The sequence below is a fragment of the Mastigoproctus giganteus genome, chromosome 6 (genome assembly GCF_048544385.1).
Source record: "Mastigoproctus giganteus isolate SK-2022 chromosome 6, ASM4854438v1, whole genome shotgun sequence".
NCBI classification, from domain to species: Eukaryota; Metazoa; Arthropoda; class Arachnida; order Uropygi; family Thelyphonidae; genus Mastigoproctus; species Mastigoproctus giganteus.
Genome location: NC_143580.1, coordinates 130,704,022 through 130,727,467, shown reverse-complemented (window position 1 = coordinate 130,727,467; position 23,446 = coordinate 130,704,022). Strand labels below are relative to the sequence as shown.

Here is a 23,446-nt window from a genome sequence, read left to right as displayed (position 1 = left end):
CATCAGTTTGCCAGAGGGAAAATTTCTGATTTATTCATTCAAGCAGTAGTCGCCGCACGAAGAGCATGCATCGATATACGAAATGTGAGCTGTCAGACATGCACCTAGTATATGGATTAGTAGAGGGCAATGGATGAGCCGCTCAACGAATTTATGGAGAACGCTTCCCAGACAGACATGTACCGGACCACTGTTTTGTTTGCACGTGTGCATCAAAATTTGTGTGATTATGGGTCATTTAGAGGTAACAGGAGTAGTGCGGGCAGACCACGTTCGACGTGAACTCCTTCCATGGAAGAAAGTGTGTTAAATGCTGTCCAGAATAATCCTACTACTAGCACACGTGCCATTGCCTCTGCCTTAGGAGCGTCTCGTTGCAGTGTACAGCGTGTCTGGCACGACGATTCCTTACACCCTTTTCATCTCCAAAGGGTTCCCCCAAGATCATCCTGCATGTGTGGCTTTTGTGCAATGGTTTCCTCCAAGAAAGTGTTCAAGACTTGAATTTTTTAGCCTATATTTTGTTAATGGATGATTTCACTCAGGAAGGCTTATTCAATCAGCACAATGCTCATGTGTGGGCTCACGACAACCCACATGGTGTGCACCTCCATGCGGTACAACATCGCTTCCCAATAAATGTGTGGGCAGGTATGGTCGGTGACTGCTTAGTCGGCCCATACCTGTTACCATCCTCATGAACTCTGCTAAATATCGGATCTTTCTTGAACAAGTTCTACCAGAGTTACATGATGATGTCCCAGCAAATGTGAGATGCAACATTTGGTTTCAACATGACGGGTTGCCTGCCCATTATGGAAGATGTGTTCGTGACCATTTGAACAGGCGTGTTGGGCGTCGATGGATTGGCTGTGGTGGACCGGTTGCCTGGCCACCTGATTTATCGAGCCTCGATTTCTTTCTGTGGGGGCCCTGAAATCTATCGTGTATGAATCGCCTGTGGAGATGGAAATGGTCTACACTGCTGCTACTGTCAAAGACACTCCAGGTGTGTTCGACCGTATCCGCCAATCGATGCTGCATCGGTGTCACGCATGCATCGCGTTTCATGGTGGAACCTTTGAGCATCTGTTGTACCATCATGAAATGAATCCATCTCATACTCCATTATTAATATGATGTCAAATGAATGTTTGCCACTAATTACTGTCTTGTGTCATTTCTGCTTCTTGTGCCTCTGCTACTACTTTCCTGTGACGTTTCCGGTTATGGGTTCCTATGCGATTCGCATTCCTTTGAGTGTTGCCTGCCTCCCCTAAACGTTTGTACCAATGTTTTTGAGACACCCTGTATATACACAGTATATATGTGTCTCTGTGTGTGTATATATGTTTGAACACTGGATGTTCTGAAAAGAAAATTCAATTTTATGTTTAAAGCAACTCAACTTTATTCTTATTTTTCCATTTGCATAAATATATAATAACTTTATTTATCATCAGTTTGCTACACATAGAACGAATAATTTGACCAGTTCCAGAGGGTATTTCGCAGACCCCCTGGTCTACGGACACCCAGGGGTCGCAGGCCCCTGAGTGTCCATAGACCAGTTCCAGGGGGGGAGCACTGTACTATACAATTAGTTAACTTTTCCGAAACCTTGCTGTAACCCATCATCATACAATACTTGGCTGCACTAAAGGACAAAAACAAATGTTACAATTAATTAATTAAATTATCCATTACTACAAACCAGTTATATATAATTTGTTAGTTTTATGCAAATAGAGGAAATAATTAATTGTTAGTAGTACCCTTTGACAGAAGGAAAGTCATTTGGCGAGACAGGAGGCAGTTAATAGATAATCCAGCATCTTATTTACTTTTACTTTATTTTACCTTCATTTATTGTTTGTAGTAATGCATAAATTAATTGTAACAATTCGTTTTTCTGCTCTTACAGTTAATTATGATCTGAAGATAGATACGGGCAAGGTTCCCATAATGTTACATAGCTGTATAGTACATTTAGTCAAGGCTAAATGAACTGATTTTTACTTAATTAAATGAACTAATTTTTACCATGTGGTATTAGTGGTTGTTTAGAGACATTTAATGGCTACTTATTACTACTACTTACTACTAATGTTGTGCAATGTTTTGTAGAATATATATGTGAATAAGGAATATATGTAATTTTTTTTTTTATGTAAACCCCAAACACGAGGGGTATTAGAACCTATAGTACTTAGTACCGTGCTTGGGTTGGAGGTTGAGAAGACGAAAGAAGATATTTGTTGATATTGGACTTGAACTTTTGTAGACTGTAATTGTCGGGAAATACGTATGAAGGAAGGTTGTTCCAGAAAACGGCAGTTGAATGAATAAATGAGGAAGATGAAAAGTTGGTTCTTTGAGTTTGAAGTTGGACAGTAAATGTATGTTGGCTGGTGGCTGCACGTGTTCAGACTTTTTTGAAAGAGAGAGAGAGAGCGAGAATTATAGAAACCAATTCAGAAGAACAGTGCCCATGGAAATATCTGTAGAAGAGTCATGCAGCAGAAAGAGTACGTCTATGAGACAGCGAGTGGAGAGACTGTTAGAGATGAATCATTAATTAACCTAACTGCCTTCCATTCTTCTGAATGGAATCAAGAAGCCTGAGAGAGGTTTTGGGGGCACCACCCCAGATGTGGAACAATATTCCATGGTAGGGCAGATTTGCGATTTATACAGAGTAAGCAGCTATTTGGAAGAAAAGTAAAGGCGAGAATGAAAGAGAAAACCAAGTTTTTTAAATGCAGAGGAAGAAATATTTGTAATGTGCATGTGCCAGGAGAGATTAGAAGTTAGGGTAATCCCCAAAAGAGATATATCATTTTGCCTAGAGATTGGAGTGTCACCAAAGATAAGCATAGAAGCAGAAGAATCCTTTTTGCGAGATATAAACCATGACTAGTTTTAGAAGGATTGAAATCAACTAAGTTGTCTTTGCCCTACTGGAGAATTACCTGAAGATCGTATTTAAGGAATTGGTAGCAGATTTTCGAGAAGTTGAAGCTGATTGAGCAGGGCAAGGTTTCTCAAAATGGAAAGTGGAATGCAATGTGCTATCATCGGCAAAACTATGGATAGGATTTCCAGTCAATGGAAGAAAGTCATTAATATACAAGAGGAAAAGAGTAGGGGAAAGAACTGAACCTTTGGGTACACCGGCATTAGTGGAGAAGTTAGAAAACAGAGAGCCATCTACCATCACCCTCAGTGAGCGATCAGAGAGAAAACTGGATAACCAATTACTAAAAACAGTTGGCAAACCATAAAATGGAAGTTTGTTTAGAAGACCTTTATGCCAAACACGATTGAAAGCCTTTGAGATGTCAAGAGCAACTACTTGTGTTTCAGCAAATCTTTCCATTGAATTAGTCCATAAATGGGTAATATAAGCTGGAATATCACCAGTGGATCGAGACTGATGGAATCCATACTGGCGATCGTTGATCACACGGAAGGCTTCTAGGTAGTTTAAGAGTTGGCGGTTAATTGATTTCTCCATTACTTTAGAAAGAGTAGAAGTAATTGCAATGGGACGATAATTGGATGGAAGGGATTTGTCACCCTTTTTAGGAACTGGCTGGATATGAGCAAATTTCCAAGCAGAAGGAAAAACACTTTGGAATAAGAAAGTGAAAAAGGCGGCAAAGAATAGGAGTAAGTTCAGGAGCACAGGTTTCGAGAACAAGCGGAGAAATATCATCAGGACCTGGAGCTTTCTTAGCATCAACATTCATCAAATTGCTTCTGATATCCTTTTGGCGGAAGACCACAGGAGGCAATGAATGGAAGCGTGTTGGGAATGGTGGGAGGTGTTTTATCAAGATCATTAATACATCAGCTGGAAGAAAAATGGGATGCCAGCGGGTCAGCTTTATCCTTGGCTGAAGTGACAACAGAACCATCTGGTTTGGACAGAGGTGGGAGCAGAGATGGGCAAAAGTTGCGGCCAATAGCTTTGGCAAGAGACCAGAATGCTCGGCTACCATTAGGGCAAGAAGCGAATTTTCTACTCTTAGTCTGTTCAGACTCTAGTTTGGACTGATTAATAACTGCTTTAGAATTGTTGCGATCTTTGGTGTAGGCAGAAAATGAAACTAAGGAATTGGAAACAAGCCAATTACAATATGCAACATTCTTCTCTTGAACAGCCTTAGCACATTTATTGGAAAACCAAGGTTTAGATAAAGGACGAGATTTTAAAGTGGAGTGTGGGATAAAGGATTCCATTCCTGCAAGAATAATTTCACTGATACGATCTGAGCAAACGTTGACATCAGAAGTTTTGAAACAGTAATCCGACCAAGGAAAAGAAGAAAAGAAGTCTTGCAGGTCATCCCATTTTGCATTCTTGTAATGCCAAACAACACGAGGTTGGGAATAGCCATGAGATAAAGGTTCCATTGGAGAAGAGACAATCACCACGTTGTGATCTGAAGTGCCTAAAGGACCACTCACTTCGACCGTGTACTTGGAAGGGTTGTTTGCGAGAAAAAGATCAAGCGTATTGGCTGTATGATTAGGATTGTCCGTTATTCTAGTAGGTAAATGAACAATCTGTGTTAAGTCATTAATAATTGCAAAAGCCTCAGCATCTCGACCTGCTGGATCGGTGTGACTAGAAAACGGAAGCCAGCTGGAGTTGTGAACATTAAAATCACCAAAGAAAATTACCTCACTGTTAGGAAAGTTGGACTGGAGAAAGTCAAGTTGCAAAGAGAGGAAGTCAAGGAGCTCCAAGTGATTAGTGGAGTTGGGAGAACGGTAGAGACAACAGATGAATTTTACACAATGAGGTATAGAGATTTTAAGCCAGAGAAGATCAAAGAGACGAGATTCCAAATTGCCAAGTCTCTGACAGGGAATATCAGAATGCACATATGCACAAGTACCACCTTTGAGGCGAAAGGAATCATATAGCGAATAATTTGGGCATCTGAGATGAGCGGTAGTTGAATCAACCGATAACTGAGATTCTGTCAGAAAAAGTACATGGGGTTTGGCAGACTGCAAGTGGAAATGGACATCGTTGAGATTAGAATTGAGACCATGTATATTTGTGAAATGAATTAGGAAGTGCTTGGGAGGTTTAGATCTTTTCGCAGATAAGCTTGCTCTATTAGTTTGACAATTCATGGTGTATTCAATAGTTAGAAAAAGTGGGTGGGACATGCTGTATGAAGTAATGAAATTTTTGATTATGGCGTACACATGGTAAAAATATACCCAGATCCTGGACATAACATGGCCTCAACAATGCTCCCCGCATACACACTACTCGGACTCCCTCCAGTCACTATCTGGCAGAGTAGAGGTAGCACGATTATACACTAGTTGATCTGGAAGCCTCCTAGAGAGTTACCAATAGGTTCAGTCCGGTCTATTAACAAGCGGCCGGCCTGCGAACACCGTTTTAGAGCTGTACCCTCGAAATGTAAGGAATATTGGATCTCGCCACGACGTTCATCATAACCTCAAAAGTCATAAGTCATACTGCATGATGGAAGAGATGGGGAAGGGTTGACCAGATCTTAGCTCTAGAGACTAAACATGGGTTCCACCACTTCAAGGAAAGTGGTGGTATTGCACCGGTTGATGAGTCATTTACCACCTAGTACTGCCTGGTAACATAGAGGGCCGGCATTCCTCCATGTGGTGTGGGCGCTACACCTCGACCCCTGCTTATCTTGGTCTACACCTGTGTCTGGGTGGTCACCCACTATGCACTTGTGCCTGGAAGTTATACCTAGGATTACTAACAGTCCCACCATCGTGAAGGTGCAAGCAGAGGATTTGGCTGTCACAGACTGTCCGGATTTCGCCAAAATTGGGTCCACTTGACTTGAGTGTCACCCGAATATCAGTTCCATCAGCGTTTTAGACTCCCAGGTAGTAAGTAGAACTTGTCTGGCCTATCTGAGAGGATATCTATGATAACCTCAATATCAATAATAGAATATGTATGTATGTATGTATATAAAGAATATGTATGTATGTATATAAAGCCTTGAATGGTTTGAACATGCTCAGTGCTGATGGGATTCTTCCTGTTGCTCAGAATAATCGCCTGAGAGGGCATAAATTCAAATTGAGGAAAGAGTTCTAGGATGGATGTTTGGAAGTTTGCCTTTAGCCAGCAGGTAGTTGATTGGTGGAACAGACTTCCATCTTTTGTTGTGGAAGTTGATAGCCTAAATAAATTTAAGGCTGAGCTGGACAGGTTTTGGAACAAATGGAAGGGTGAAATGGGAGCGGTTTTTTTTGACTGATGCTGCATAAGCTTGCTTTCTTGCATCGTATGTCTCTGTTAATGCTAATGCTAATGCTAATTGTTTCAAGTATTTACACTTTTTTTTTTTCTTAAACCCTCTTCTATTTTATAAACCCAAGTAATATGTTCTTCAGAAATCAAACTTTTTTGTTCCGGTCCCTAAATAAGCTCTTCAGTTTTGAAGTACAGTAAGACCCCCGTATCCACAGGGGATACATTCCAAGACCTACCATGGATGGCTGAGACTGCGGATATAAGCGAACACCTGCTGACCCCATATATAATGTGATTTTCTTGTACATACATACATACATACATATAATAAAGTTTAATTGATAAATTAATATTGCTTATACATAATTATTTATATTTATTTATATCATTAATATTTATATGCTATAAATTAATATTGCTTATACATAATAATAATAAATTGCTATCAGTATTATCGTAAATGCAATTAGATCAAATTTACTACTAGTTTATAACAGATTCCACTAGCAACTGGAAATTGTTTTTATTGTTTTATGGTGGTGACCTCCAGAAACGTGCTTTAGTAAAATTTGAGCTAGTGAGGTCTTAATAGCGTGTCTCTGCCTTTACAGTGTTGTTTATTCAGTTGCTACACGCATGCAGCTTTGTTTATGTATATCAAGCGTGCCTTCTCGTTTTGTAATTGTGCTTTATTCCCTAAAAATGAGTAAAATACTTAAAAGGTGTGAAAAGGAAATGTCCTGGTGAAACCACTACAGATTCAAAGAGAAAAAGAAAAGAAATATCAATAGACAGAGGCAGACTGGGTCAAAAATTCTTACCCGGGAAAATATGTAGCAGCCTCATACTAGCATTTATGGACGAAATCATACCAACCTCCATCGTCTTTTGGCCTCCGGGCCACTGGGGTTTCCGCGGTAAGGTTTATGGCTAGTCCACCTTTGTCGATAGAGAAAAAATATGAAACTGTGAAACACTTTGAGCGAAATGAAAGAAGATGTGATATTGCATGTGCTACAAGCCTAAATGAGGCAATGCCAAGAATTAGAAAGAATGCAGAGAAAATAAAAACAACTTTCATAGCAGGAACAACTCAGAGTGTAACAAAATCCATTAGATCAAGACACAAAGAATTGGAAGAGATGGAACGGCTGTCATCTGTTTGGATAGAAGATAAAACAAAGAGCATTAGCATTAGTAGAGGCATATGATGCAAGAAAGCAAGCTTATTCAGCATCAGCCAAAAAAAAAAAAAAAAAAACACACACCACTCCCATTTCACCCCTCCGTTCGTTCGAAATACCTGTCCAGTTGAGCTTTAAATTTGTTTAGGCTATCAACTTCAACAACAAGTGATGGAAGTCGGTTCCACCAACCAACCACCCGCTGGCCAAAGGCAAATTTCCGCACATCTATCCGACATCCGTCCTTCCTCAATTTGAATTTATGCCCTCTGAGGTGATTATTCTGAGCAAGATGAAGAATCCCATTGGCATTGAGCATGATCAAACCATTCAAAGCCTTATACACCTCTATCAGATCACCTCGCTGGTGCCTAGTCTCCAGACTCTGTAATTTGCAAAACTTAAGCCTTTCTTCGTAAGAGCAACCCTTTGTTCCATTCACTAATCTTGTTGCCCTTCTCTGTACCCGTTCCAGCAGCTCTACATCCTTCTTGAAATGAGGCCTCCAGACCTGTATACAGTACTCAAGATGTGGCCTAACCATTGCCTTATACAAGGGAATAATCACCTCCTTATCCCTGCTAGAAAAATTCCTGTATATCATTGACAAGACACCATGAGCTACTCTTGCAGCTCGTCTGCACTGCTCAGAGAACTTCATATCTGCCTGCACAATTACCCCCAGGTGCTTTTCATTCCCCACCACTGTCAGTGTAGTACCGCAGAGTTGATACGTTGCTCTGGGGTTACTGTTTCCCATATGTAGTACTTTACATTTGTCAATGTTAAACTTCATTTGCCACCTCTCAACCCATCTGTTCAACCTTTCCAGATCCTGTTGCAGCAGCATAGCGTCAGTAGTGTCCTTAACAACCCTGCCAACCTTTGTATCATCTGCAAACTTGGACATTAAACTTGATATCCCATCATCAATATCATTCATAAACACAGAAAACAACAACGGACCCAACACTGAACCCTGAGGAACTCCACTAATAACATTAGTCCACGTTGAGCAGTGTCCATTGATTACCACTCTCTGTCTTCTGCCACTCAACCATCCCCTTATCCATAGCAGCAATTTGCCTCCAATGCCACACTGCTCCAATTTGTGCAGCAGTCTTCCATGTGCAACAGTATCAAAAGCCTTTCTAAGATCCAAATATATAATATCAAAGTTATTCCCTGCATCCAGTTCTTTTGTGACTACATCAAGTATCCAATCAAATTGGTCAGGCAAGACCTGCCCTTAACAAAACCATGCTGCGTCTGAGCTATAACTGAATTCTTGTCTAGATGATCCTGCAGTGCTTCCTTAACCAGTGCCTCCATTAATTTACCCGGAACAGAAGTTAAACTAACAGGTCTATAATTACTTGTGTCAGCCTTTGATCCTCCTTTGTGAATTGGGGTTACATTTGCACATCTCCAGTCTATGGGTACCTCCCCTGAGTCCAAAGAAGCTCTCATAATTATGGCTAGGGGTTTGCTTACTTCCTTTAATATAACTGGATAGATCCCATCCACCCCAGGTGCCTTTTTTATGTTTATCCTCAACAATCTCTCCTCCACTTTCCTCTCAGTTATTACAAAATCATCCAGCTCACTGCCAATGTTTACTTTACCTACATCATTCTCCTTCCTGAATAACTCCTCATGCGTGAATGTAGATGCAAAATACTCGTTTAGATACTTGTCTAGATGATCCTGCAGTGCTTCCTTAACCAGTGCCTCCATTAATTTACCTGGAACAGAAGTTAAACTAACAGGTCTATAATTACTTGTGTCAGCCTTTGATCCTCCTTTGTGAATTGGGGTTACATTTGCACATCTCCAGTCTATGGGTACCTCCCCTGAGTCCAAAGAAGCTCTCATAATTATGGCTAGGGGTTTGCTTACTTCCTTTAATATAACTGGATAGATCCCATCCACCCCAGGTGCCTTTTTTATGTTTATCCTCAACAATCTCTCCTCCACTTTCCTCTCAGTTATTACAAAATCATCCAGCTCACTGCCAATGTTTACTTTACCTACATCATTCTCCTTCCTGAATAACTCCTCATGCGTGAATGTAGATGCAAAATACTCGTTTAGATTGTTAGCCACCTGAGCAGGATCCTCAACTGTTGACCCATCAATATCCAGTGGACCAATCTGATTCATCCCTTTCCTTCTTGAGTTTAAATATGTAAAGAACTCTTTTCTGTTTTTCTTTGCATCCTTTGCCAAGGATTTTTTGTAGTCTGCCTTTGCCTGCCTAATCTCCTTTGTGACTTGGTTACAGACCAACTTATATCTATCGTAGGCTTCCATGTCATCCATTAATTTGTATGTAACCCATGCATTTTTCTTCTCTGCCACGTCTCATTAGTTCATCTGACAACAATTTAGGCCTAAACCTTGAACAATATTTCTTAGTTGGTATGTAAAGCCTGGTAGCCTCCAAGATTAGTTCCTTGAATGCTTCCCATTTTGAGTTTGCTGTTGGTAACATTATCAGTTGGTCCCACTGTATAGAATTTAAATACTGTCTCAGACCATCATAGTCGCCTTTACGAAAACAAAAACCCTTCCCTTTACCTCTGATGGTAGTTACCTCCTTGAGTAAATCCCACTTCAACACACTGTGATCACTGCCACCTAGTGGTTCATTTATCTGCAGATTCTTAATGCATGAAGAATCACTACTGATAATCAGATCAAGAGTATTGCTCCCTCTTGTTGCCTCACGAACATGCTGATGTAGAAAACAATCATCCAATAAATCCACAAAAGCCTTGCTAGTGTGCGAGTGACCAACCCACAAATTCCAGTCAATATCTGGGAAATTAAAATCCCCCATTATAAGACTCTCTGATTTACTGGCCCACTATTTCCCTGTACAATATCTTATTATACTCATCACAGTCATTAGGCCTATAGCACACTCCTACTCTCAATTTTGATTTCCCTATGCTTATGTCACACCAAACTGACTCGACACTGCCCTGTCCATCGATGTCGACTGGCTTCACTTCCTTGGACTTTATGTGTTTCTTAACTAATAGCATAACCCCTCCTCCCCTCCTGTCCTGTCTATCCTTTCTATACACATTGTATTCCCCAAATTCCAGTTCCGCATTACTTATATCTGTGTGACACCACGTCTCTGATATCCCAACAATATCTGCCTTTGATGTTTTGAACAATACCTCAAGTTTACAAGTAAAGTTTATATAAGTAAACAAGTTTGCTTATGACAGAAGCAAAAGCATTAGCAATATTTTATTACAATTATTTATTGTGTTTGGTAATGGTTTTGGTTACTTTGGTTTTACTGGCGCATTAGCTACTAGGGCTATAATGTGCCAAGACCAGGTCATTTATAAAAATTTTTAAATTTTCAGTGACCTAATTAGTTAGGTCACTATGTCAAAAGGTATAACAAATATATAAAAGAAAAATGTAAAAATTTTATATACGAGTAAAAATATTTATTGTTTTTAAAAAGCTAAAAACAGCAGACACGTTGTCATAGTCAGATAAAATCTGACTGAGTGTATACGGCTCAGTCAGATGGTTAAAAGCGGTAAAACGGATATTGGTAAAATCTGGACATTCAATTAAAATGTGTCTAATTGATAAAATTGTGCCACAGGACTCACACATAGGAGGGTCATCAGCCCTCAGCAAAAAAGAATGAGTCAAATGACTATGTCCTATGCGGGTCTGGGCAAGAACAACTTCCTCCTTACGATTCCTGCGCAGACTAGACTGCCACGGTTCAATTACAGGCTTTATACGATACAGTTTATTCCCAGTCTGTCCATTCCACAAATCCTTCCATTGGGAATGTACCTTCTGCTGTATTGTTTGCCTGTAGTCTGTATAGGGGACTGACAGGCAGCGAATCCCAATGTGGCTGGGAATCCAGCAGAAGCGGATATCATATTCATGTCCAAGGAGAAAGTGAATCTTCTGCTGAATACTAGACAGGACTGGATGAGGATTATATCTTAGAGATATTAAAGCCTGTAACACGCTGAGAGAATCGGAATATAAAATGAACCGTTGGTATTGACATTCACTAATGTGATCCAAGGCTAACTCTATAGCATGCAGCTCTGCAGTAAATATACTGTATTCAGAGGGAATCTGCTCCGATGTAGTGCTGTCTGTAAAGACAGCAGCAGATCCCACATATGATTCCGACTTCGAGCCATCTGTGTAAACTGGCACGAAGTCAGAAGGTTCAGCTCAGTGTGCTGAATAAAGCTGCAGGTAGACTGATGATGGAGTGTCCGACTTTCCCCAATTTCTAAGGGACAAGTCGCATGCCGGGACACGAGCATGCCAGGGTGGAAAGGGTTGCTTTGGTGTTTGGGCAACCTTGTCTACCTTAATATTAAGTTCTTTGAGTAGCTCTTGGAGACGAATACCAAAAGGACGATTGGCAGTCTTACGGCTATTGTATAAATTTTCCCATCGTGGCTCAAAAACGGATGGCCACGTAGGATGGTCTGGCAGGGATTTCAGTTTTAAAGCGTACTTTAAAGACAACTGCTTACGTCGAAGCGATAACGGTGGTTCGTTTGCTTCGACGTATAATCACTGGACAGGAGATGTGCGATATGCTCCAGTAGCAATACGTAGGGCCTGATGATGGACGGGGTCCAGCCACCGCAGGACACTGTCTCTGGCTGAGGAATATACCTGGGACCCATAATCTAGTTTGGATCGCACAAGTGCACGGTAAAGCCGAAGAAGGGTACATCGGTCTGCTCCCCAAGATGTAGAGGAGAGCGAGCGGAGAATATTAAGCCCACGTGTGCACTTTGTGCGGAGTTGACGAATATGATCCAAAAAGGTTAGTTTTTTATCGAATATGAGTCCCAAGAATTTTGTGTTCGTTGCTACTGGAATAGCATTTTGTCCGAGCCTTAATTCAGGTTCAGGATGAAGATTACGCTTGCGACAAAAGTGTACGCAAACGGTCTTCTCCGGCGAGAACCTGAAGCCATTAGCAAGTGCCCAGGAATTCAAACTATCGATGGCTTTCTGCAGTTGTCTTTCAATAACCCTCATGTTGCATGACTGACAAAAAATGCTAAAGTCATCAACATAGAGGGCACTGTTTACAGTCGGAGGAAGTTGTTCTGTGATGGAATTTATTTTGATGGCAAAAAGCGTGACACTTAGTACTGATCCTTGTGGTATTCCCTCCTCTTGGCTAAAGGAGCGAGAGAGCGAGGCTCCCACACGAACTTGGAACGATCGATTGGCTAAAAAGGTTTGAATGAAAAAAGGGAGATGCCCTCTAAGGCCTAGGCTATAAAATCTTTTAAAATGCCAAATCTCCAAGTTGTGTCATACGCTTTTTCCATGTCAAAGAACACCGACACCAAGTGTTCGCGTTTTAGGAAAGCATCCCGGATGGATGCTTCCAATCTAATAAGATGGTCCATAGTGGACCGGTTCCTTCGGAAGCCGCACTGGATGTTGGAGAGAAGGTCATTTGATTCGAGATACCATATTAAACGAGAATTAACCATTCTCTCCAGGATTTTGCACAGACAGCTAGTCAGAGCAATAGGACGATAATTGGTGGTGACTTTTGGATCCTTTCCCGGCTTAGGGAAGGCGAGAACGATTGCCTTTCGCCAGGAGTCCGGAAACTGCCCTTCAGTAAAGATTCTGTTATACAGAAGGAGCAGACAATCCATAGATTTTGGTGAAAGATGTTTAATCATTTCATAATGGATGCCATCTGGTCCAACAGCACTTGCTTTGGAAAGAGTGAGGGCTCTTTTCAGTTCCTCTATAGTGAACACCCCGTTGTAGGGATAGAGGCCCTTGAACTTAAAATTAAGTGCTTGTTTTTCCAGCTTATGTTTCAGGACCAGGAACTCTGGGGAGTACGAGGATGTTTTGGAGATGATAGAGAATGTTTCCCCAAGAGCATTGGCTATTGCAGTTGGATCTGCAATAACGTATCCATTATAATCTAGGATTGAAGAAGGGTGGGATGTATATTTCCCCTTCATTTTCCGGCTTTTATCCCAGACTACCTTAGAGTTGGTAGACTGGTTAATAGAAGATGTAAAACGGATCCACGATTCCTTTTGACTCTGACGATGGATGAAGCGTGCTTTGGCTCGTGCACGTTTAAAGGCTATAAGGTTGGTCATGGTAGGATATCGGCGGAATATCCCCCACGCTTTGTTTTGAGCCTTTTTGGCTGCTGTGCATTGTGAATTCCACCAAGGTTTGGGAAATGGTGCAAACCGGGCTGATGTTTTTGGGACAGCATCAGCAGCTGCTTGGACGATGATTTCTGTGATGTACTTTACTGCGTCATTGATCGGCTCCCGACTGACTGTACTGAGGTCGAAATTTGCCTGATGTTGGAAGGCATTCCAGTCACCGTGATCAAACTTCCACCGTGGTAACCTAAAAGGAAGACATGGTCTCACACTGTGTAACAAGGTTATCACAGGGAAGTGATCACTTCCGTATGGATTCTCCTCCACTTCCCAGGTGAGTGAAGGGAGTAGAGAAGGGGAGCAGATAGAGAGATCAATGGCAGAAAAAGTACGGGTAGGCATGTGGAAGAAGGTGTTTGTTCCAGTATTTAGAAGGGAAAGGTCATTGTCATTGAGCATACGCTCTATGACTCGTCCCCTTCCGTTGATGTTAGCACTACCCCACAGGGTGTTATGTCCGTTAAAATCCCCGAGAAGTAAGAAAGGGGGAGGCAGCTGCGTTAGAAGATCATCAAGGTCTGCCTGGGAGATGTCAGTCCCAGGTGGCAAATAAATGGAGCACACAGTTATTAAAAATCCCACTGAAAGGCGAATTGCAACAGCCTCTATGCTGGTTGTAATTAGCAAGGGCTGCACTGGGGTCTGGTTACCCACAAGGATAGCCACTCCCCCATGTACAGAGCCATCCGCAATTCTATCCTTTCGAAAAAATGTGATGTTGTGCATGGTGGGATCATCATTTGCCTTTAGATATGTCTCCTGCAAGCAAAAGCAAACTGGCTCGTGCTTTTGCAGGAGGGCCTTGATGTCATCAATATTTCGCCGGAATCCACGACAATTCCATTGTAGGAATTTAGCCATTATTTTGGCTTGGTGGGTCCATCAGGCGGCTTCCGAGGTGCTGAGGGCTTACTTTTATCAGTCTTGGATTTATCTTTTTTGGGGAAGAATGGACGCTGTCCCGTGTCCATTTCCTCCTCCGCAAAGAGTTCCAAGACTGAATCTTCGGGTACCTCCTTCTGCTCGACATCCATCTTTTCTTGGGTACTAGGGGGGATTCCCCTTTCTTATTCTTTTCTTTCATAATTACCTTTGTTACTTGTGGAGCATTAGGAGGTACAGATATAGGAGTGGCAGCTGATTGGTCCTTTTGTGCAGGTTTTGGAGAACTTAAAAGATATCGCGCGATGGGAGTGAAAGACTCCTTTGGAGGAATGGTCATGTCCGTCTGAGTTCCGACGGAACATCTCCCTGCTACCTTCTGGGCGTAGGTAGGTTTGTTGATATTCAGGGTTTTGACCGATTTACTTGCCTCCTGGTATGATATATTTAGCTCTACCTTCAGCCGTTCAATTTCTTTTTCTTCTTTCCGCCTCTGGCATGCTCGTGAGGAGGCTGGGTGTTCACCTTCACAGTTAACACAGGTGGGTTTTGCGGCTGAACATGCTGTTGTTTCGTGGTCCTTTGCACCGCATCGAGTGCGTGCAAGGAATCCACGGCAGGCCATTTGAGAATGTCCATACTTCTGGCATTTTAAACACCGTAAAGGGTTCGGAACGTATGGATGCACTGAACAGTTGATGTATCCAGCTTTAATCTCGTCAGGAGGTTTAGGAGAGTTAAAAGTCAGGATAACGCTCCTGGTTTTAACAATTTTTCCGTCCCTTCGCGCAGTAATTCTCTTGACGGCAGTAACTCCCTGTGGTTTTAATTCAGAGCAGATTTCCTCCTCGGTTACGTCGAGAAGGTCCCACTCCGAAATGACACCTCTCGATGAATTGAATGTTCTGTGTGGTGTCACTGTTATAGGGATTCCTCCAATTGATGTTACTCATAGTAGATGTTCAGACTGCCTGTCATTTTTTGTTTCAATCAAGAGGTCCCCAGAACGGAGCCTCTTAACTGACTTGGGTGAACCTGCTAACCCATCCAACCCTTTTTGTATAAAAAAGGGTGACATTTTAACAATCGGTGTTTCATTCGTGGAGTGCATAATTAAGAACCTTGGGACAGGCCCTGATGGTAGTTCGGTTCGCTGCCTCTTTGTAGCAATAATGCTATCTGCCTCTCCGTCTCTGTTTTCAGATAGGGACCGGGTTGGGGCCCCTGAAGAAATATATTTATCAGGATTCATGAAGTTTTGAAGTGGTTCATTGCCCGGGCTCTCCACCCACCACGGAGCCCAAAGGGACGCCCACTACCCGGCATGCAATAAATGCGCTCGGGAGTGGGACGCCATTGCTACCCAGACACTATACCAGCACTGCCGCCAGCCTGAATCCTGTCCCTCGGACCATGAGGGTAGGGGCGTGGCATTGACACGGTTGACCCTCGCAGGCGAGCCTACTAGCCGATTGATCCTAGCCGGGCCTTCCAGGACCACTTGTCTTGTTGAAGCAGGGGCCAAAGTGGTGTATTGAAGCTGGGCCCCTCAACCATTCTGGATTCCCCTTTCCGAATTTCCACAGGTCGCAGCGCACAGCAAACACGCCGGATTCCATTTATGTAAGCCTGAAACCTGGGATGTGGGCGTTAGATCCCAGTGAAGCTAGTCTGGAAGTCCAGCAGCGTCACTGGGAGGTCCCTTCACCACGTACAGGTGCCCTCGTCGAGGGGGGTTTTGGTTACAAATATGTGTTCAATCTTGGGTGGTCGACACGCAACCCTATTTTTCCCATAGGGCCTGTTATTTATATTGCACGAGGGTTTCTAGGAACATAACTGTCATGCTATACGAGGACTGACTGTACTAGCTTGGCAAATGGTTTGAAACTTATGAACCGTCTATTTTTTTTATTTCCTGGAACTTTCCAAATTTTTTCTTTTTTTTTTTCCGTGGTTAACAGCGGATAACTGAATCAGCGGATACAGGGGCACAACTGTAACGCACTTGTCAATTGAAAAAAATTTTTTCTTCTTCATCAATATCATTAGTGTCTTCATTTTTTTCAGTATGCATAACCACGTTAACTATTTCATTGTGTAAAAATATTTCCAAGAGATACGTGACTTTCTAGTTTTGAATGAAGTTGTTTAACATGAAAAAGTTGGAAGCACTTCATCCTGCTATCACATGTTTCATGGCAATTTTGCAGCCCACTTGTCAGGAACAGTAAAGTAATACAGTGAACACTATTGAACTTTTATAAAAGCTCAAAAAGATACCTAGCTCTTAACTTTTGTTCATCTATACAAGTAGAAGTTATAAAAAAATTTTCTATATATACATGACTTTCTAATTGGTTTTACATACAAAAATTGTGAGTGCTTTGTACCCACCATTAGAGCTGTTTTGTCTTCAGCTGTGTTTCATGGAAAATCTTTTTCAGCCCACAATGCTCATCAGTAATGCAATGGCAAAGTGCACAGTGAATGTACACTGAACACTCTTACCCAATGGCATAGGAGAATACTTAGCTTTTGACCTTTGTCCTGTGTGGAACATCCTCTTGGGTTTCTGTTTAAAAATTTCCAAGTGGTACATGGCTTTCTAATTTTAGTTGGAGCTGTCTGTTTTGTGTATGAAGTTAGACATACTTGCCACTAGACAATATAGTGAAGTTGTCACTGTGTCACATGGCAATTTCTGCTTACCAATGGTATAGGATATCTAGCTTTTTTAACTTTTGCTTTTTTCAGAAGTTGCTTTTCATTCAAAAGTTAGCTACATTTGCTAGTGGTTGATAACAGTGTCACAATGACTATCAGCCAAAGAGCATACACAGCTATTAAAATTTGGCCTTTTACACCAAAAATCTCTAAATAATTATATTTCTTTACTGCTAAAACTTTGTGTACAGCGAAAACAAAACTGTAAAAGGGATGAACAAGTTGACATGTTACAATGCAAGAGACTCTCTTCATTGAGCATGTAGTGAGAAAGTTACCTTAGCATGTAGCAACATCACATTTTCAGATTTTACCCTGAATCATACTGATTCTTGATTAGTCTGAATTATGGGATTCTGAATTATGGGATTATGGGATTCTGATTCTGAATTCTGAATTAGATTTTATTTAATGCAGAGTGTGAAATTCCCTAACTCATCAATTTTCTATATGTGGCAAAATAAAAAGGTTTCTCTACAACTCTCTGAACATAAAATCAAACATAACAGCATTAAACATTAAATTAGACAAATTAAACATCCTGAAGCAGGAGAACAAGTTGTTGATACCTCAAATCTGAGAAGAGAGCAGTATGGGCTACTGTTAAAGCTTTTGTTACAATCAAAGAATTTTCAAAAACTGCAACTGCTTCTCATATTGTTAATTTGACTGAAAGGTTATTCAGTGTTTTCTGGGATCATTAAAGGATCTGTGATATTATTAGAAACGAATCATTACATAATGATTCATTTCTTATAATATAATTTTAAAAAAAAGGGGAAAAACTGCTGAAACAAAAATTAATATATTTGTTTGCTTCTTTTGATTCTATTTTTATGTACCTTTAAAGAGCAGCAACTCTCAATAATTTTTGGAGTTAGAAAATATAAAGAAAAAAGTTACCTTATTTTTTGGGTATTCAGAAGATACCATATTTGGATATTTTTCAGATATAACATTTGCATTTTGGAGCATCTGAAGTTCTTGCAGTTTCATATCAAGCACGCTTCCCTAATTTCAAGAATATTTTGTTATATATTTATTATCAGATTTAAGACAAATGTAAGTTTAAGTATTATGTAGTTTACATAAATAGCATAAAAAAGAAAATGATTTACATACAATATAGTCAGGGAAGGATGCTGCATGGTTGTTTTTCATTAAGGTTATTATTAAATTAAAACCACTCTTATACCACATGAAATTAATAATATACAGGTAGTTCCAGACTGAGTTGATTCATTCCTAGCATGCACTCGTAAAGCGGGAATTTTTTTTCCCCATAGATAATGTTAAAAATAGGGATTATGTTTTCAACAATGAAATTAGTTAGCTAATTAGTTTATGTTTAAACAATGGTTGATTTATCCAAAGAAATGAAAATGTAGCCTGTAAAAATCAAGCAAATTTTAATAATAAAGGAATTATTTATGACTTACAAATGTTAAAGAATGTTTATTCTTCATCATCATCGACTAAATGCACTCTCGCTGATCACTCATTATTGGCTCGGCACTTGTTGGTTTGTCACACAAGGAGTCATCTTTTTCAGAAATGCTTCAAGAGGCATTTGTTTTATTATTATTGTGAGCCATATGGTGCAAAGAAGCCTGAGGCTTATGCTGCACCAGTCAAAAAAAAAATTTGAGTCACCCTGAGTGAGAGAGAGAGAAGTAGAAGGGAATCACCAAGAAAGAGAAGAAAGATGATATCCAGCTCAGGACCCTGGGTTTGCCAAGCCCATACTCACCAGATATGAGCTTGTTTCCAAGATAATCTTCTCTTTTCTTTATAAATTTTAATAGCATGTGTAAGCATTTTTTAACGGAATGCACAAATTGCAACTAACACGATTTGCACGGAGTAACAAGTTTACAAAGCTTTAAAAAAAAAAGGAATGAGGAGAAGATCTGAAAATTTATGTTTTTTTCACTATAATAACATAAAAAAAAACCACACAATTCCAGCTATCGGTATTTTCGCAAATGCAATAAGATAGAGTTTACTACCCGTTTATAATTGCTTGCAGTACCAGAAAAGCCCAATACACTGGAAAGTGCAAATTGTTTTTGTTTTATGGTTGTGACCTCCAGAAATGTGTTTTTGAAAATATCAACAAAGGCATTCAAAATTGATTCTTATAACAGAACATATGATAACGATGAAAGTGTAGTGCATTTTAACGATTTTAATTGGTAACTAATACAATTTACACTACAAAAACGACCTTTTAGACAGTTATATAGCGAAAATTTTAAATTCTGAGGTTGTGGAATGAATTACCAAAAAACAATGTGTTATTGGGTTCGCATTACAATATTTTCACGACATGATGGTGCCTCTGAAACAGATTAATTAATATCGTAATTAGCGCTTGGCTATTAGCTAAGCGCGTGGTTTGAAATGTGGTATTTATGAATGTTTAACATTAATTTTTTGCAATTAATATTCATATTTTCGATTTTGTTGATACTTGAAAAAAAAAAAAAAACCCTCAAACCTGGGAACTCAAAGCGAAAACTCGTAAAACAGGAACTGCCTGTAGTTTATTAGGCTGTCCGTCTACATTACTAAACATTACGATGATGTTTCAGGTATCTTAGCAATACCCATCATCAGACCAAACTGAAAAAATAGAAAGAGTTACAAATTAACATCAAACATTTCTTTTTTTTGTGACTGCTGCATAAACATTTAGGGAAATTCTGACTTACGTAGAGTTCCGTGGAATGCAACACTTATATATAAGTCGGGGAGTGGCTGTATATATACTGCAGTTTGAAAATACAAATGATGCTGTCATGGTCACATATAAGTTGCAGTGAGTAACTTACTTGGTGCATACAACAGGGCCATGCTTACCATGGATGAAGAATGGCACTGAACAGGAGGTAAATCAAATTTTACCAGTATGAACTGCCCTCTAGAAATCAAATTGAATCATCACTGGATTCAAAATTGAACCAAATCAATGAAACTTTGCAGGACCCTATCCATACAGTCTTTATTGGTGTGAAAGGAAAGTATGCACAAATCACGACTGCAGTGTTTGAAGTCTGAGAAAATTACTGTTACCATAAGTAGAAGAACCACTACATCGGAAAAACTTCAAATTGTGTAAATTAGTACTAAGCAACTCATCTTTAAACAAATGCTGACACCTTAAATGAACTGCAGCACTGTCACCATAGCAACTACAACTTGACACATAGATATCCATTCCAGCAAAACAACTAAAAGTTAAGTGTTATTCGCAATTACTTCATTGAATGATTTTTCAGGTTTGTACATCAAACTTAATTCATGCTAGATACAACAGAGAACTTGAACAACTACAAAAATGTTATTCTTGTAATTAAATGTATTGAAATTATTTAAATGGCTACTTCCCACTTAAATCTTAGATCTGTCCCTAAGTCTGTGAGATCCTCCACTCAGTAGACCATGAGTCTACCAAATGGAGCTGTCTGATAGGTTTTCTAAACTATGTTGGTTGTTTGACACTGTCATCTTTTTCCTTCACTGTACTACTTTTTTCCTCCATATCCCAGAACTTGGAAACTTGAAGAACTTCTTCAACTGTATTCAGATCTGTAACAGTTGATCAACAAGACAATGTCAACACCATTATCTGTTTTGTATCTTGTAATTTTACAGATATTAGGAATTAATAAGTCAGAAGGGGGGAGGGTGGATGACACATGATATGCCATCATATTACATCATGTGACTTTTGGATTGAGATATATGATAGTGGAGATACATTGTACTGGCCACTTCTCAAACAATGAAAATTACTCCCTTTTCTGTATTTCAGCTTTCAATCTCTTAATAAAGGAAGCTGAAAACATGTTTTGTTAAATCTGTAGCGATGACAATTATTTTCTTATTTAATTTACCTGGATGACTTCTATAGTTTATGTGAAAGTTATCATGTGAAATATACAGAATACATTTCATGTGATAACATTTACAGAATATAGTTAACATTTGTAAAATAATAAGAGAAGTTTACCTCAATATATAATTAAGGAAGGACGCTATGTGGTAATAATAACCTTTCCATTAAGGTTATTATTATATTGAAACCACTGTTATAATATGTGAAAATTAATAATATAGTTTATTAGGCTGTTCACCTACATTAATATACATTAAGGTGATGTTTCAAGTATTTTACCGATACTCGTCATCAGACCAAGCTGCTGACAGACTCTTATTGCTGATGCTCCTGGAAACTCCCTATTTGCACACCAGGTTTCTGGGAGCATCAGCAAGAGGAGTCTGTCAGTAGCTGGGTCTGATGATGGGTATTCTTAAGATACCCAAAACATCACCTTAATATATAGTAATGTAGGCGAATAAACTAATAAACTATATTATTAATTTTCATGTGGTATCAGAGTGGTTTTAATATAATAATAATAACCTTAATGGTTTACAGAATAAATAATCTTTATTTTTCTTACCAAATGATTTATAATAATGAAATATACATTCAAGAAACAAATTCCACGAATAGCAGTACAGTGCTAGGCAGTATTTATACAAACATTTTTTTTTATTATTATTATTATTGTTTTCCTCTATTTTCTCATGTTAACAAAATCCAAAAAGTCATTGTCAAATATTAATCTTGTTACCTTTTTTTAACTGTATTGAGACTTCAGAGTAGCAGTGGTTCACTACTTTAAATTTTGAAGCACTAAATAATTTAGGTAAGCAGCAGTCAAACAAAACTGCCTACCTAAATTATTTAGACATCTTTCAAAATATATCCACTTGTAAATAAACAGCCATATCATACCATTTACAAAATTCTGCCAAGAATATAAAAAAATATGTAACCTCCTATTCAGTTTCAAATATCTCTATCCTCGGGTAGATGGTAAACATTTCATTTATTTAAAGGCTTTCTTTTACTTAAAGATATCGAAAAAATGTGGGTGGTTATAATAAGGTTGTCATCACCTGACTGGTCAATAATCAGTGGCTCGGGATATTTAAAACCTCCCTGATACATGAATAAAAATTATTGGTTAGGAGACACCCCTAGGACAGACAGACAGGGCTGTCCCACGATGTCTCCTAATCACCTCATAAAATTTACGCTTTCATCGGTGAAATAGATATAGTGGTACTCAAAAAAAAATTGCATCACTTGCAAAATTCACTGAATTTCTGTGAAATTTGGCAATATATCACCATTTTGTAATAGTATTATCCTATTGCATCATCCATCTCTAGAGCTCTCTTAGAGTGCATAAGCCACGAGCACAAATACAGTACATATGCCATGTGATATATCATCGACAGTATTCTGTGCTATTGCAATGGCTAAGGTTTCACAACACGTAGGAAAAGTGTTGCTGCTGCACTGAATGCGGAGGGACATTCTAATTATGAAATAGCTAAACGAATTCACTGTAATCAGTCAGCAATGGTATGTTTTCAGAAATTGGCAGTCTAAACAGAAAGAAAGGAAGGACGCAGACATCCATGAATATCTTCTACAGTGCAGGACAAATTTCTGGTCCATCTGTGTGTCCAAAACAGAAGATCCTCATCAATAGATCTGAAAACAGCATGGAAGGAAGAGGAGGAGGATACAGGAGTAAAGGTAAGTACTGCTACAGTACATAAACACCCAGTTCTGACAGCCAACAAACTGTTACACGAAGAAGAGAAGAATTTCATTCGGACTGTATTGTCTCCACAATTGCATCTCAAATGATATGGTGCTGTATTTCATAGAAGAGTTGGTCACAGAATTTGTGAAGGGTACAGTGAATGCTGAGGTACAAGGACATTGACATAAAATTACTTTCCACAATTAGAGATCACTATGGGGATGTTGCCAATTGCATTTTTCAGGAAGACTGCTGTCTAAGAGCCAAAACCATAAGTTGCTAATCATAAAATTAGCAAATGTTTTTTAATTTTCATAAATTTAAAGCATTACATTCTTGCTTAAACAATTTATTTTTCTGTCTTTACTGTCCAAAGGTGCAAAAAATGGTTGAAGGATAAATCAATTCACAACAATGGCCTGGGAAGAGTCCAGACCGCAATCCAGTTGGAAATTGTTGGAAAAAATGGGTGTTTCAGTAATGCAAAAGAAACCAAAATCA

At 39.5% G+C, this 23,446-nt stretch overlaps 1 protein-coding gene across 1 annotated transcript in view; it reads right to left on the bottom strand.

Annotated features, from left to right (window-relative positions):
- Positions 1-23,446, bottom strand: part of LOC150084581 (tubulin epsilon and delta complex protein 1-like) — a 203,771-nt gene that overhangs the window by 25,320 nt on the left and 155,005 nt on the right. The window contains exon 7 of the mRNA XM_090376295.1: positions 18,219-18,326. Coding sequence (XP_090232421.1) covers positions 18,219-18,326 — 108 coding nt within the window. The remainder of the gene's footprint in view (positions 1-18,218; positions 18,327-23,446) is intronic.